We start from the raw sequence: 16,787 nt of genomic DNA on the forward strand, positions 1-16,787 counted from the left end.
ATCCATGGCCAATATTTTTAAAATCCAAGCATGAATGACAAAGATATGGACCGGACACGCCAATCAATGCACTATGTTGAAATATGACCTTTAACGTCTAAGTGTGACCTTGACCTTTGAGCTACGGACCTGGGTCTTGCGCACGACACGTCGTCTTACTGTGGTACACATTTATGCCAAGTTATTTGAAAATCCATCCATGGATGACAAAGATATGGACCGGACACGAATGCACTATCATGAAAAATGACCTTTAACGTCTAAGTGTGACCTTGACCTTTGAGCTACGGACCTGGGTCTTGCACGCGACACGTCGTCTTACTGTGGTACACATTCATGCCAAGTTATTTGAAAATCCATCCATCGATGACAAAGATATGGACCGGACACGCCCAACTATCATGAAAAATGACCTTTAACGTCTAAGTGTGACCTTGACCTTTGAGCTACAGACCTGGGTCTTTCGCGCGACACGTCGTCTTACTGTGGTACACATTCATGCCAAGTTATTTGAAAATCCATCCATCGATGACAAAGATATGGACCGGACACGAAAATTGCGGACAGACCGACAGACCGACAGACTGACAGACGGTTCAAAAACTATATGCCTCCCTTCGGGGGCATAAAAAAGTAGAAATAAAACTAACCTTAGCACCATCAATGATGACACTGAGGTTGATTTCAGCACCATTATCCAGGTAATCTACAGCATGTAGTGTTGTAGTGCCTGTACGTAATTCAGTCTTCCTCGCTATCTCTCTTAACATGTCCTTCACTGCCACTTCAGCATTATTCTATAGAACAATGAAATAATAGAAACAGATTCATAACTGGCTGACAAGATATCACATATCACCTTGATCAATTTAGCAAACACATAGATGCTTTCTGAGTAAGAAGTTAATAAAGCATCTTCTTTCAAAAAATTGATCTCATTTTGTTATCATGATAGTTACAGAGATTTTCTTATGAAAATTCAAGATTTGTCCAAATTAATATACAAGATCTGTGCTCAAGTCATTACCCAATAATTGCTTTAGCTGAAAGATATAAAAGGTAGTAAGTGGCATGACCATATCAAAAGCATAAACAAAATGTGTTACATATATGCACAACAAGTAACCTGATAAAATATCTAGGCCATACTCATAAATAGGACTTTTAATAAGCCTGATGCCTTTCTGGTTAGCTGCCACCTGGATCTTGTGGTCACTAGAAGGTTATCACAGAGATTTAAGTATAAGTTACCAGTACATGCATGCGCCATGTAAACCTGTATATCTAGGCCATATGCATCAATGAGACCTAGTCAGCCTGATGTTTTCCTGACTAGTTGCTTCCTGAGTCCTGAGCTGACCGAGAATTCAGTGTTGTTATATTTTCTGGTCCTTTGGGATCATGATGTTCATTCAACATATATGTAATAGAGTTCCGCTTAAGCCGGTGCTAGGGGGCGTGAGAGGTGTTGCACAATTCCATTACCTCTCATGAACAGACTCAATCAAACAGAGTCTACTATTATTCTTCTTGGTTGCATTCTGTGCTTCCAAAGGGTCTTTTTACAGATTTTATTAATACAGTAGGGATTAAAGTATGTGTTACCTGTATATGTGCCATGTAAGCCTGCACAACATCTAGACTATACTCATCAATAAGACCTTTAATAAGCCTGATGCCTTTCTGATTGGCTGCTACTTGAGCCTTGAGGTCACTGAGGTTATCATGGAGATTACGTGTTCCACTACTGCCTGGATACTGAGAGGGGGCATTCAGTTCTTCTGTCACAGCTGTAGTAAAATAACAGAAATGTGAAATAAATGTTAAAATAATTAACTACAGTGTTTAATAGCATTATTATGTGTTTGTTTGTTTGTGTTTTTTGCCTACAGGTTGTTTTATCGAAACCCTATTATCTGTATTGCCAAAGCTAAAAATGCCCCTATACAAAAAGACAACAGAAATTTGATGTCAGTGGTGGACAACCAAATATGAATGACGTAAAAGGAGACCCAAAATTTTAATGTCATCAACAAACTAGGTGCGCACTGAAGCAAATCATTCTTTTTTACATTACAAGAAATATGAACTAACCTTGCTCTTGAAATTCTCCACTTTTGACCAGTTTGAAAGACTTAAACACAGCACCCTCCTCATGTAGGTACTTGGAATGTGGTGGCATAGACCCCGGAGTTATTCCCCCTATATCTGCATGATGGCCCCTGCTGGCCACAAAAAATACCGGCTGTGGTTCACCTGGGTAAAATACCTGAAACAAATGTTACTTTGACATCATCCTTTTCTTAGATGATACAAGGTGATCTTGTGACCAGCTTTTTCAAGCAACATTGTACAAAAAGGTGATATCCAGCAGGGTAAAATATCTTTAATGAAATTTACATGCCTAAACAATCTTTTGCTTGTTTCAAAGCTATACCAACAGGTAAGAGTGTAGAGCAGGCGTGTGTGTGTGGGGGGGGGTGCAAGAAAATAATCATCATAAAGAGGCAAAAATCTATTCCACATTTTCTGTCTTCTCAACATAATGTATTATTACACGGCTCCATATATAAATTGCCAGTCCATAGTTGGCACTATTGACTAGTCAGTTGAATACTTAATTTTGCCAGGGTTGAGTACTGAGCATCTTTAGACTTACTTTCCATCAGTAGGAATAACATATGACTATAAATCCAGAGTATGTAAGATTAATGTTTCAACCATGTTTATTCTTTATGATAAATTGAGCAAATTTATATTGTGCATACAGTCAATTTCCAGCTCCATTAATATATGAGAAAGAGTTCTTAGTTACCTATTAACAACAACTTAATATTGGCACAGAATCCAAGAACATTATTCTAATTATTATAACTAATTACTGTTATATCTTAAACTATTTCTAAACAAGAAACGCGACAATGCCACGAAACCAGGTTTTCAACACTTTTCATAAGAATAAAAAAGTATACTGAATCACAGTGCACCACTTTAAAGCACAACCCTAACCCTAACCCTATTTTTAGTAACAATGACCCTGACCTTGATCCCAGAAACCCCAGAATCAATCCCAAGCTACTACTTTATATATGTTTTCTATACACCAAGTTTCATCATGATAGCTCATTCCTAAGTTAAGTTATTGACCGGAAACCCTTTTTCTATTTTAAGTAACAGTGACCTTGACCTTGACACCAGAAACCCCAAAATCAATCCCAGCCTTTGTCTTGATATAAGCTACATACATACCAAGTTTTACTCAAATATCTTTACCGAAACAAAAGTTATTGACCGGAAACACTGCCGCCCATCCGCCCGCCCGACCAACGACATACCCCAATCTAATAACTCAGGTTTTCGTTGAAAACCTGGTTAACAAACGGACTGACTGAAATTAATATAACTGATACAAACCGGTGTTATGACTGTTAGGTCTGGCAGATGACTGCCTCCTGCCTGAGGATGGTTGGACAGAATCACATCACCTGGTTTTATATCATCTCCTAATGTTTTCATCTGTGAAAGAAATGGCAAAAGTTAGGAGTGACACAGTATGACTTCTTAAGGCAGGTGGCTGCTTGAGACAAGTTGAAATTAGAACAAAATGTCAGTTTGGGAAGACAGCCGACTTCTTCTGTGTGTTCATTGACCTGATATTGCACAGTTCCTGTGTGACAACTGAGCTGATATGGTACAAGTTTCTATGTGATTAATGAATTTTCTGTGTGATAATTAACCTGATATTGTATAAGTTTCCGTGTGATAACTGACCTGATATTGTACAGTTTCCTGCATGGCTCCCAAGTGGACGGGTATATGGGGAGCATTAGCAACCAGCCCTCCATCTGGACCAAACATAGCACATGAGAAATCTAACCTCTCCTGCAAAGTGTTAATAATCAATATCAATTTAGTGTATAGCATGAAGTGTTATATGTTCTTGGCCTTTGACAAATTTACTGTATATTACTGTTATACCTTCCCACAGGCCTTCTCTTGTAACAATACAAACAACAAATATTTATAATCTTCAATTTTCTAATGTAATAATCAAATGAATTAAGTAGAATATACTTAATCAGCCAATATTCTTACTCAATTTACGAATAATAGTACTGTTAACTTATCTAAAGTGCACCAGCTTGTTTTTATCCTATCAAATGACACAAATACAGTGCAGTTCAAAGTTCAGAATATACTATATACAAAAATGGAAAAAAGTATAAATAGAATAGATGCGTGGCAAAATAAAAACTTGCCTTTATATTTGTAGAAATTGAAGTTCTTTGTAACACCCTGAAAAATACACATTACTGTTTGTAAATCCCCAGCCACAAATGGTGGTGGTGGGACTGGGGGGTGGGGGTTATAGGAATGGTCTCCAGCTGTCCATCCGTAACATTCCATGTCTGCTCTGTATCACCTAAACCCCTTGAAGGATTTTCATGAAACTATGGAAAAATGATCACCACATCAAGACAATGTGCAAACCCATGTCGGCTCAAGGTGAAGGTCACAACTCAAGGTCAAAGGTTTGAGCCTTCCATTTTGTGTCCAATCTATATCTCCTAAACCCTTTGTTAATATTCTTGCAGGAGGATGTTTATATGTGAGTTAAGTTTGAGGGAGGGTGGCAGGGAAAGTCACAGGATCTTTTTTAATTATTAAGATATCTTTAATGCTAAATTTGAACTTTTCCCCATGTATATTTCTTCCACTGATTAATTGTTATTTTTTTAACAAATTTTGTAAAATCTTCACCTGGAAACATTGCTTTTATTCTTTTACACTAATCAAGATATTTTAAAAGTCTTATATCAATCTATCAACAAATGAAGACAAAACTTTCCGAGTCAACAATGGTCAAAAGTTACTAAGAAAATACCATATCAAAATCTTTTCTGATGATCCATCAAATTAAAAATTTTCCTACAACCGCCATGCTCAGAGTTCTTTGGAATGATGTGTAATACAGTATTCTTTTATATTTAAAGAGAAATCAAGGAAAAACGTTGTTGCAGAAAAGTTGCCTCAAACAATGCTTTATGTATCTATCCTTACTATCACTCTTGGTGTATTACAATCATGAAATACTCACCTGCCCATCTGTTCAGCTATACTCATGAACCTATGTGAGAATATAGACAACTGGATCATATCTAAATCTTTACCAACTTTCTCTACCATACCACACCCTATCTGAAAATGAAAAACTATTTTGTTTAAATGTGAAATGATAAGTTAAAAACAGCATCCTAAATTGAAACTAAAAGCAGTTAGATCTAAAAAGTACTTCTCGGGGAATTCAAATTACATCAAAAGGAAACAAAATTGCCAACCACAATGTTCTTACTTCTGCACAGCTTTAAAGTTAAAACAATATGAAGTAACAGAATCTAACCATTTTATAGTATTAACTGAAGATTTTTTTCGATTCATTTGTTGGGTTTTAGTCATAGCAGACCAATAATAGGTCACATGCTACTTCGCAGCTTTTCACAGTGGCTGAAGACCCAAGCTTTCTTAGGCTAAGGTGGACATTTGGGTAGAACCATCAACCTTCAACAAAGTAGGTAGATGACTTTTGAATATGGAATAGTTCTACACGTCTGGTATGGTTTCCAACCCACAGTAGCAAAGGGGCAAGTGATTCGATGCCAGCATCTTTAACCACACGGCAAAGGCGGGTCCTGTGTGAAAATTAATGCAAGTCTGTTGACGGATTTTACACAGCTTTTCATAAGAATTTCAGTAATGGTCAGTTAACTTACCAGCAAAATACTTATTACTTGAAAACACTTGATACTTCTTAGCATGAAACAAAGGTGGAGGATGAATTACTTCAATTAAAATGTCTTATAATACATGAATTAGCATTTTCTACTTACTGTGATCTTGATGTCACCAGACTTGGTTATTACAGCTTGACAGGTTGGTTCCACCAGTATTGTGCTGTAAATAAAAGAAGAAGTAAGAGCTACTTGTAATCCACATACCATTCCCTGCAAATGATGACCTTTTGGAGGACATGAAATTTTCCATCTCAACCTTTTTACTTACTGTCAGTCTAGAGGTCACTGTGACCTTGACCTTTGATATACACTCTCAAACAAAATTATACCAGGTCATCTATCATAAAGCTTCCCAGTCTAGCATGTTTTTTCAAGAATGGCAACCGTTGTAATCACGGGGCACCAATGAGTTTTGAGGTTTCTGGGGAATAGCTCACGATAGAGCCCCTGTGGGTCATGGCCATCATATTTCTGTTGTTTGGGACAGGTATGATTGGTTACTCCAACTCAAATAACTTATAATGTTCAAGGATAAAGCACTCATGTTGTTTTCCATTTTATTCTCAGAGTTACAACAATTTTTCTTACAAAGTCCGAAGACCATAGCACCAAGACTTATCCCTAATCAATGTAAAAAATCTTCAGCATGTGATAAATATCAAGTATAATACTGCGAATTAGTATAGGATCTGCACTATTTTCTTCAACTGAGAAAAGACATTTTTATGATAGCTAAAAAGTATACATTAATAATCCATTCAAAAAAACAAAACTTAGGAGCAAGCGTGTGGAGTACAAGACCTTCTATCATAAAAGAGGGCCGTTATGACCCTACATTGCTCAAAGAAGTTTCACAGCTAAGACTGGTACAACAAAAAAAAACATTTCAGAGTCTACCAAATTACTTAAAATCTGGCCTGCAGATTCATAATGCAAAAGATTTTCAAGTTTTCCATACAGCCATATAGAGAAAACTAGATATGTCCCTGGCAGTCATGCATGTTTTGTTGTTGCTGTTTTATGACAAATCAACATACATTTGAACTAACTGAGTAGAAGGCCAACAAAGAAATATTCCAATGAAATAAATTACAAGTTGCACCAGTGACTTATACAGAGATTGTCTCTGAAAAAAAGATTTTTCTATTTAGTTCTGGCAGCCACGTTTTTGTTGTTGTTTTTTTTTTTAATGGAAGAACATGAGCATACTTGGTTGATATCAACCAAGAAACATTATTGTGAAATTATTTCCTGATAAAATGAAAAATAAGTCTAGAAAATGTTGTTGCGACACTTTAGTTTCCCTTTTGTGCAGAGGTTTTTTGAGGAATCAGAATGTCTTTGTGATTGGAACAAAAACACATATTTTTTCTGACAAGAATTAAGACGTTTAAAGTTTCCACTATGTGCAGTAAGAAAAAGTAACCACACCCACTGGCAGCAATGTTTGTTTTGTCACTAATACAGCATTTCTGTAATATCATACTAAAACCTGACAAGCGCTATTCATGTTGTCTGAAGATTTTTCTATTCTAACCTATGGCCACCATGGGTTTTTGGATAATCTGAAAAACATTCCTGAAGAGCTACCAAAAGAATAATTGTGCAAAATTATCTTAAAATCTGTCAAGCAGTTTCTAACAAGAAACGTTTTTCACTCTTTATATAGTGGGGAAAGTGGCAACACCCTCTAATGACCCTTTTCAACAAATTAGATTAATTTCAATAATCCTGGCAAAGGGTCTCCAAGGATCATTGTCTAACATTATTTCAAAACTGGGCCCCCAATTTCTGACAAGATTTTTCAAGATTGCTCTATATAAGGAGAAGTGACCATACCCTCTGGGAGCCATGTTTTTGACAAACTAAATAAGTTTGTACAATCTTGGTAGATGACCATTTGTGAAATTATTTCAAGATCAGGCAAGAAGTTTACATTTTGTTTCAACTTATTTCTAGTTTTAGCTTTGGTACTCCTTTATAAGACAAAAGAGAATTGTCTAAACACATTTGGAAGATAAAAATTAAACAAGAGCTGTCTCCATAGGATGACACATGCCCTCGATGGTACTTTGAATGAATAGTTATGGCCGATGTTAGAGTTTAGGACCTTTGACCAACGGACCTGGGTCTTGCACGCGACGCGTCGTCTTACTGTGGTACACATTCATGCCCAATAATTTTAAAATCCATGCATGAATGACAAAGATATGGACCGGACACGCCTATCAATGCACTATCATGAAATATGACCTTTAACGTCTAAGTGTGACCTTGACCTTTGAGCTTCGGACCTGGGTCTTGTGCGCAACACGTCGTCTTACTGTGGTACACATTCATGCCAAGTTATTTGAAAATCCATCCATGGATGACAAAGATATGGACCGGACACGAATGCACTATCATGAAAAATGACTTTTAACGTCTAAGTGTGACCTTGACTTTTGAGCTACGGACCTGGGTCTTGCGCGCGACACGTCGTCTTACTGTGGTACACATTCATGCCAAGTTATTTGAAAATCCATCCATCGATGACAAAGATATGGACCGGACACGAATGCAATATCATGAAAAATGACCTTTAACGTCTAAGTGTGACCTTGACCTTTGAGCTACGGACCTGGGTCTTGCGCGCAACACGTCGTCTTATGGTGGTACAAATTTATGCCAAGTTATTTGAAAATCCATCCATCGATGACAAAGATATGGACTGGACACGAAAATTGCGGACAGACTGACAGACGGTTCAAAAACTATATGCCTCCCTTCGGGGGCATAAAAAACAACCAGGCCGAGTTTCATCAACTTCCACCAAATGGTGTCAGAGAAGATATCGTTTGAGTATAGTGTGAATGGAAATTGACAGATCAACGGTAGGGTGCTGACAGATCAGTATAGCTCACCTTATGCAATCTTTTCAAGTGAGTTAAAATAAAGCATTTGCAATAATTCGTGCACCTGTGAAGCGCAAGTGCTCATACATATAAATATTTGAAAACAATGTCTTTAGAAATTCTGAAAGCATCCCATACCTGTTTCCATTCATGACGATTGCAGGTCCATCAATGACATGTCCAGCTCCAAGGTGTTCCAGTATATATACATTTGTGTCTTGCCAACCACTGTCAAAGTAACAGCTACTCACCTGAAAAGAAAACAGAACTGCTCAGAACAGCAGTGTGAGAGGGTACATGTACCATAATTCAAATACTGTAAAGTAAACACTTTAGGTAATACAAAGTGAACAAATGACCAGTCTGACCTCCTTCATATGGGAAAGTTGTGGGAAACTGAATGTGTAACTACATGTCTAAACAATGTGAATAGATATTATTATTTTCTGGTGCAAAACTGTGCCAAAATGACTATTTTACAAGGAAAAGTATTTATTGACTTCAAATTTTTAAGGTAACATACAAATGTAAATTGTACTTAGAGTATTTCTTACCATTTACTTCATGGGTTGACATTTACATTGCAATCTTATGAATGAATCTCACATGAAGGACATAAATTTTATAGTATTATGCAGTTTCACAATACTGACCAGTTCTACAGGAGGAGGTCCAGTTGCTTCTGGAATGTTATGTTCACCCTGTGTTAAAGCTTTCCCCACACCTCGGATACGTATGTCATCTACAATGATCGGTCTGTCTGGCAGGGTAAACCCAAACTCTGTGCGATACCTGTCATATAAATAGCCTGTGTACTACAGTGAAATCGGTACAAATTTCATAATTTTGGCAAATGCGGCTATTTCACGGGGATACAAAAGTGAGGATTTTGACAACTGAACATAAAATGAATGGGAATTTTACTGCCTCATTGGGATTAAATTTTGTGAATTGATTCAACCAGCCAACCAATGAAAATTAGCCACAAACAAAAATTTATGTTTTCACTGCTCCTATTACATAAATAACACTCACTGATAAAAATGCTTAAATAGTGATGAAGTTCAAAGTGTAACTAAGTATGATACAAGTTACATAACCAAAGTTACCTGTTACTCTACTGCATGAACACATGAATAAAAACTGAATTCAAATTGTCAGTGACAAAACATGCTATGCCTGTATGATCAAACTTACTTCAATGACATAACTGGGCTGCCAATTTCAACATCAAAGCTTGAAACTTCCACTTACTTTTAAACATGTGGAAAAAATAAGCTTGAACTTTACTAAAAATGTTTACCTTTCTTGGAAAGCTGCTCTAAAGTCACCATAGCGACTGGTTCCCTGTTTTGCTGGATGGTTCTCAGTAGAGCACATGAGAGCACAGTCTGTACGATCATACCGCATATGTAAATAGGCTTCTGTTTCAATCTGATTTCTGTAGAAAGTAATACAAATGCATTTACAAGAATTAAACAAGAGGACCATGATGGTCCTGAATCGCTCACCTCTTCCCACATGACCCAGTTTTGAGTATGACGTCGTTTTTTCTATTATTTGACATAGTGACCTAGTTTTTAACTTGACCTAGGTATTATCAAGATAAAAATTCTGACCAATTTTCATGAAGATCCATTGAAAAATATGGTCTCTGGAGAGGTAACAAGGTTTTTCTATTATTTGACCTATTGACCTAGTTTTGGAAGGTACGTGACCCTGTTTTGAACTTTACCTAGATATCATCAAGGTGAACATTCTCACTAATTTTCATGAAGATCTCATGAAAAATATGGCCTCTAGAGAGGTCACAAGGTTTTTCTATCTTTATATCTACTGGCCTAGTTTTTGACCGCACATGACCCGGTTTCGAAACTGACCTAGATATTATCAAGGTGAATATTCACATCAATTTTCATGAAGATCCATTGAAAAATATGGCCTCTAGAGAGGTCAAAAGATTTTAATAATTTTAGACCTACTGACCTAGTTTTTTACCGCAGTTGACCCAGTTTCAAATTTGACCTAGATATCATCAAGATGAACATTCAGACCAATTTTCATACAGATCCCATGAAAAGTATGGCCTCTAGAGAGGTCACATGGTTTTGTTTATTATTTGACCTACTGACCTAGTTTTTTAAGGCACGTGACCCAGTTTCAAACTTGACCTAGATATCATCAAGGTGAACATTCTGACCAATTTTCATGAAGATCCATTCACATGTATGGCCTCTAGAGAGGTCACAAGGTTTTTCTATTTTTAGACCTACTGACCTAGTTTTTGATGGCACATGACCCTGTTTCGAACATGACCTAGATATCATCAAGATGAACATTCAGACCAACTTTCATACAGATCCCATGAAATATGGCCTTCAGAGAGGTCACAAGGTTTTTCTATTATTTGACCTACTGACCTAGTTTTTGAAGGCACGTGACCCAGTTTCCAACTTGACCTAGATATCATCAAGATGAACACTCAGACCAACTTTCATACAGATCCCATGAAAAATATGGCCTCTAAAGAGGTCACAAGGTTTTTCTATTATTTGACCTACTGACCTAGTTTTTGAAGGCACATGACCCACTTTCGAACTCGACCTAGATATCATCAAGATGAACATTCTGACCAATTTTCATGAAGATCTTGTGAAATATATGGCCTCTAGAGAGGTCACAAGGTTTTTCTATTTTTAGACCTACTGACCTAGTTTTTGATCGCACATGACCCGGTTTCGAAACTGACCTAGATATTATCAAGGTGAATATTCACATCAATTTTCATGAAGATCCATTGAAAAATATGGCCTCTAGAGAGGTCAAAAGATTTTAATAATTTTAGACCTACTGACCTAGTTTTTTACCGCAGTTGACCCAGTTTCAAATTTGACCTAGATATCATCAAGATGAACATTCAGACCAATTTTCATACAGATCCCATGAAAAGTATGGCCTCTAGAGAGGTCACATGGTTTTGTTTATTATTTGACCTACTGACCTAGTTTTTTAAGGCACGTGACCCAGTTTCAAACTTGACCTAGATATTATCAAGGTGAATATTCTGACCAATTTTCATGAAGATCTTGTGAAATATATGGCCTCTAGAGAGGTCACAAGGTTTTTCTATTTTTAGACCTACTGACCTAGTTTTTGATCGCACATGACCCAGTTTTGAACATGACCTAGATATCATCACCATGAACACTCAGACCAACTTTCATACAGATCCCATGAAAAATATGGCCTTTAGAGAGGTCACAAGGTTTTTCTATTATTTGACCTACTAACCTAGTTTTTGATGGCACGTGACCCAGTTTCGAACTTGACCTAGATATTATCAAGGTGAATATTCTGACCAATTTTCATGAAGATCTTGTGAAATATATGGCCTCTAGAGAGGTCACAAGGTTTTTCTATTTTTAGACCTACTGACCTAGTTTTTGACCGCACGTGACCCAGTTTCGAACTTGACCTAGATATCATCAAGATGAACATTCAGACCAACTTTCATACAGATCCCATGAAAAATATGGCCTTTAGAGAGGTCACAAGGTTTTTCTATTATTTGACCTACTGACCTAGTTTTTGATGGCATGTGACCCAGTTTCGAACTTGAGCTAGATATCATCAAGGTGAACATTCTGACCAATTTTCATGAAGATCTTGTGAAATATATGGCCTCTAGAGAGGTCACAAGGTTTTTCTATTTTCAGACCTACTGACCTAGTTTTTGAAGGCACGTGACCCAGTTTCGAACTTGACCTAGATATCATCAAGATGAACATTCTGACCAACTTTCATAAAGATCCCACGAAAAATGTGACCTCTAGAGTGGTCACAAGGTTTTTCTATTTTTAGACCTACTGACCTAGTTTTTGAAGGCACATGACCCAGTTTCGAACTTGACCTAGATATCATCAAGATGAACATTCTGACCAACTTTCATAAAGATCCCATGAAAAATATGACCTCTAGAGTGGTCACAAGCAAAAGTTTACGGACGGACGCACGCACAGACGGACGACGGACACCGCGCGATCACAAAAGCTCACCTTGTCACTTTGTGACAGGTGAGCTAAAAAGCAAAGACTAAGTACTAGTACTTTTTAACACTGTCTCCTATATCCTACTAACATTAATGCGTTACACAAACTATATTGCTTCTTTCTCTGTGAATAGTTCAAGACAAAAAGATTACAATCAATAAATGAGTCGTGCCATGAGAAAACCAACATAGTGGCTTTGCGACCAGTATGGATCCAGACCAGCCTGCACATCCGCGCAGTCTGGTCAGGATCCATGCTGTTCGCTTTCAATGCCTATAGCAATTAGAGAAACCATTAGCGAACAGCATGGATCCTGACCAGACTGCCCGGATGCGCAGGCTGGTCTGGATCCATGCTGGTCGCAAAGCCATTATGTTGGTCTTCTCATGGCGCAGCTCAAATGACTATTTTGGCATTAATGTCAATCGTTTTTTAAATCTATTTAAGGAACTTAATGTAACAATGACCATCTATTTGTTAGCAGTTTTACATACGGAATGCCTTTTCTTTAAACTGCTAATTTATTTAATTTGTACAAGACTTTCTCATAAATTACTTATATCTTTTGAATAATCCAGATATCCGTCATCCATTATTTCATATTTTCCAATGAGACACTGGTAGGAACATTTTGAATTTTGCAGAATCATAAATTTTATGAGCCTGGTATAGAATTCCTTCACAGCATATGATATATCACATATCTGGTCACCATCAGGCCACATAAAAAATAATTTACTTGGAAGTTCTTTAAAATGATGTATTATATGATGATATTGTCTTAAATGAAAAATCTTGCTATGGAACTGGTGAATCAAACAAGGTATGCCTCAAAACTGATAAAGTTAAACTAATGCAAACATTTATTCAGGTTTGGAAAAGTCCTAAGAATACTTACTCTTTAAAACCTTGATTCAACAATTCTTGTTTGCACTGAGCAGACAGCTGACAGATCCTTTCATCTAAATAACTCACAGAATCTATAGATAAAATATGTTTGCACTTGTTACCATTAACTGATTGCAATTGTGGCTGTGTTTACAGAGGAACATTAAATTTTCATCATTGTAAACAATTTCAGTTTCATTATCGTTATGTCCGCTATCTGTTTTACAATCGAGACTTCTTTTTCATGCCAAAAGCATACTTTTCTGTCTTAAAGACACATCACAGAATAACTGCATTCTGTTGTATTTCCATGATGGTAATTATACATGATTTGCATAAAAAAAATTGAGAAATACAAGTATATAGTTACAAATAGACAGTGAAATATATTAAGGCAAGACAATGTGCTTAATGTCTAAACATTTTATGGAAAGAATGTAGCAGTATGCAGAGAAATTGATGTATTAAGTCGGGTTTACATCACACTTTGTTTCCTGTGTAGGTTTACTTGAATGATTTGATGGTTAGCAGCTTCATTTGCATTATCAAGAATTCACAGAAAATGAGTGTTAATGTGTTTTAGGACATGATACAGATTAATATTTATAAATATGAGCCACGCCATGAGAAAACCAACATAGTGCATTTGTGCAGTCTGGTCAGGATCCATGCTGTTCGCTAACAGTTTCTCTAATTGCAATAGGCTTTGAAAGCGAAAAGCATGGATCCTGACAAGACTGCGACTGCGCAGATGTGCAGGCTGGTCTGGATCCATGCTGCTCGCAAACGCACTATGTTGGTTTTCTCGTGGCGCAGCTCATATGTTGAATGCACAAGTGGCATTATTTGCTAATACAGTTGAAACTCGGTATCTCGAACTCAATGATCTCAAAACTCTGGTTATCTCCAGTCCTGTCACATAAACACATGCTCAAAATACCATTTTAAGTCAAATATCAGTTATCTCGAAATAAAACGATCAATCACTCAGAATTTGAGAAAGCGAGTTTCAACTGTATAAGCAAAAGAAAATCATCGCAAACACTTCTAAATCTAAAGACTGAAGTAAAAATAATGTCCTCTCAAAATGCAAAGTATTTACCCTTTGAGTATTTTGCAGCACTAGGTTCCTGAGATTCATGTACAACATCAGCCAGAGCCATACCATAGGCTGACAGGATACCAGCATACCTGTAAAACATACCTTTATAAAATATGTAAACTACACATCCTGTGCTGAAAGAATACCTGCACACCATAAAATACACATGATGGCAGACTAGCTGTAGGTTCGAAATCCACGTGGAAGTCATGAATTTTTACTGCAGTAAAATCGACTAGTTACTTCAAGCTTTCTTCACAATCAAATATACCTGATAAAATCTTTAAAATACATACTGTACAAAGGCAAAATACCTGCACACCTTTAAATTACATAATATATATGTTGAAAGAATATAATGTTCTTACAGCAACTGTAACAAGATACGTTTCTACTCAAATGCTTGTTTTGGACATAAAGACTTTGTAACTTATGCAAAATAAAGACCACAATTCTATACAATAAGGGCCAACAATCCTCATGAGACTAGGGCAAACAAAGAAATGTTAAATATATATAAATACTCAGGAAAGACATTATCTAATCTAGAAGTGTATTTTTTGTTGGGTTTAACATTGCACCAACACAATTATAGATCATAAGGCAACATTCCAGGTTTTAGTTGTCTAAAAGACCCCAGGTACCCTTCTGAGCAATATTTCAGGCACAAGCAGGCACCTGTGTAGAACCACCCACCTTTCATCAGCCAGCTGGATGGCTTTCTCACATGAAAGAATTCTACCCCCGAAGCGAGATTTTGAACCCACAGTGGTTACTACTGGGCAAGTGATTCAAAGTCAGCGACCTTAACTACTCAGCCACAGAAGCCCTGGCTATACAATAAAATATTTTATTCAAGCTTCTGTAGACACTCACCTATGTACATAAACCTGTGTCATCCCCAAACTTCTTGCTATAGCACAGGCATGCTGTCCTCCAGCACCTCCAAAACATGCCAATATATGGCGAGATGTATCATGACCTTTGGCCTGCAGTTCATAAAAATAGATGTACAGTGAACACTGGTGAGAAGACAAAATTAACGCATTGCAAGAAATCAAACTTTCTGGCTCTTACTCCAGAGGGCACTGCAGCTGCTGTATTAGTGAATATTTTTACATGGCAAAATTTTTACAAAATATCAAAAGTTGAGATTCTGAGTGTAGAAATGTTTGTGAAAGTTTTTATAAATGTAAGCATTTAAAAAGAACTGAATAATAATCAACAAATCTGATCGGCAGTGATAATCTTTTTCCTCAGGTAATTGCTATTTTTGTTGTCATGAACTACCACTTACTCTGCATAATGTATGTGAAAGAAACCAAATCAGCAGTACTTCAAGGTAGAGTTTTGAGTAAACTTAATGACTTTTAATTGTGCATCATTTTATCATTTGCACTTCTATATTCCAAATACAGCTATTTATACAGTACGAGGTCATTTTTTATGGCATGAAGTTTGTAGCATGCAGCATGATATATCGAAAAAGCTGTTCACTGACTATCATTTATTACCTGTGTAAGAGCTCTGATTGGACGACACATTGTCTCATTAGCAACCTTGATAAATCCCATAGCAACCTCCTCAACTGTCATTGATTGTTTACTAGAACTTTCTCCCTGGCTCTGCATAAACTCATTCACCTACAAGCAAGATTTTAACTTTGTTTCTGGCAATCACGTAAAAATTAACATGGATAAAAAAAAAAAAGAGCCTGACAACTAAATAAAGACAAAAAAACACTAATGACGATCAGAATTTTCTCATGATATTTTCTGTTATTGAAAAGCCATTTTCTGTTACGTGTCCACTTCCTTAAACTGAGATTAAAACCATTTTAGAACACAACATCTAGAATACCATGAATAGCAGAAAATTTTCATCATATTTAAACTGTTTTCATTATGTCAATCTTCATGAAATTTTCTGTCTGGAATGTAAGCAGTAATGAATAAATGAATCTACTAATTAGTGCCAATTTCCAAACAAAAGTTTCACACTGATGTCAAGAAATAAATTGTACAAGAGTACAACTTTTAAAACATCATTTCAAAAATGCAGT

The 16,787-nt window shown here is 36.6% G+C and overlaps 1 protein-coding gene across 1 annotated transcript in view; it reads right to left on the bottom strand.

Annotated features, from left to right (window-relative positions):
- Nucleotides 1–16,787, bottom strand: part of LOC123549890 (5-oxoprolinase-like) — a 58,097-nt gene that overhangs the window by 15,079 nt on the left and 26,231 nt on the right. The window contains exons 13-27 of the mRNA XM_053546508.1: nucleotides 16,240–16,368; nucleotides 15,602–15,714; nucleotides 14,726–14,814; nucleotides 13,634–13,715; nucleotides 9,990–10,127; nucleotides 9,340–9,478; nucleotides 8,825–8,937; nucleotides 5,889–5,952; nucleotides 5,099–5,199; nucleotides 4,260–4,296; nucleotides 3,772–3,882; nucleotides 3,415–3,516; nucleotides 2,095–2,269; nucleotides 1,606–1,790; nucleotides 651–797 (exon numbers count right to left, since the gene is read on the bottom strand). Coding sequence (XP_053402483.1) covers nucleotides 651–797; nucleotides 1,606–1,790; nucleotides 2,095–2,269; nucleotides 3,415–3,516; nucleotides 3,772–3,882; nucleotides 4,260–4,296; nucleotides 5,099–5,199; nucleotides 5,889–5,952; nucleotides 8,825–8,937; nucleotides 9,340–9,478; nucleotides 9,990–10,127; nucleotides 13,634–13,715; nucleotides 14,726–14,814; nucleotides 15,602–15,714; nucleotides 16,240–16,368 — 1,725 coding nt within the window. The remainder of the gene's footprint in view (nucleotides 1–650; nucleotides 798–1,605; nucleotides 1,791–2,094; nucleotides 2,270–3,414; nucleotides 3,517–3,771; nucleotides 3,883–4,259; nucleotides 4,297–5,098; nucleotides 5,200–5,888; nucleotides 5,953–8,824; nucleotides 8,938–9,339; nucleotides 9,479–9,989; nucleotides 10,128–13,633; nucleotides 13,716–14,725; nucleotides 14,815–15,601; nucleotides 15,715–16,239; nucleotides 16,369–16,787) is intronic.

The sequence above is a fragment of the Mercenaria mercenaria genome, chromosome 6 (genome assembly GCF_021730395.1).
Source record: "Mercenaria mercenaria strain notata chromosome 6, MADL_Memer_1, whole genome shotgun sequence".
Classification (NCBI taxonomy): Eukaryota; Metazoa; Mollusca; class Bivalvia; order Venerida; family Veneridae; genus Mercenaria; species Mercenaria mercenaria.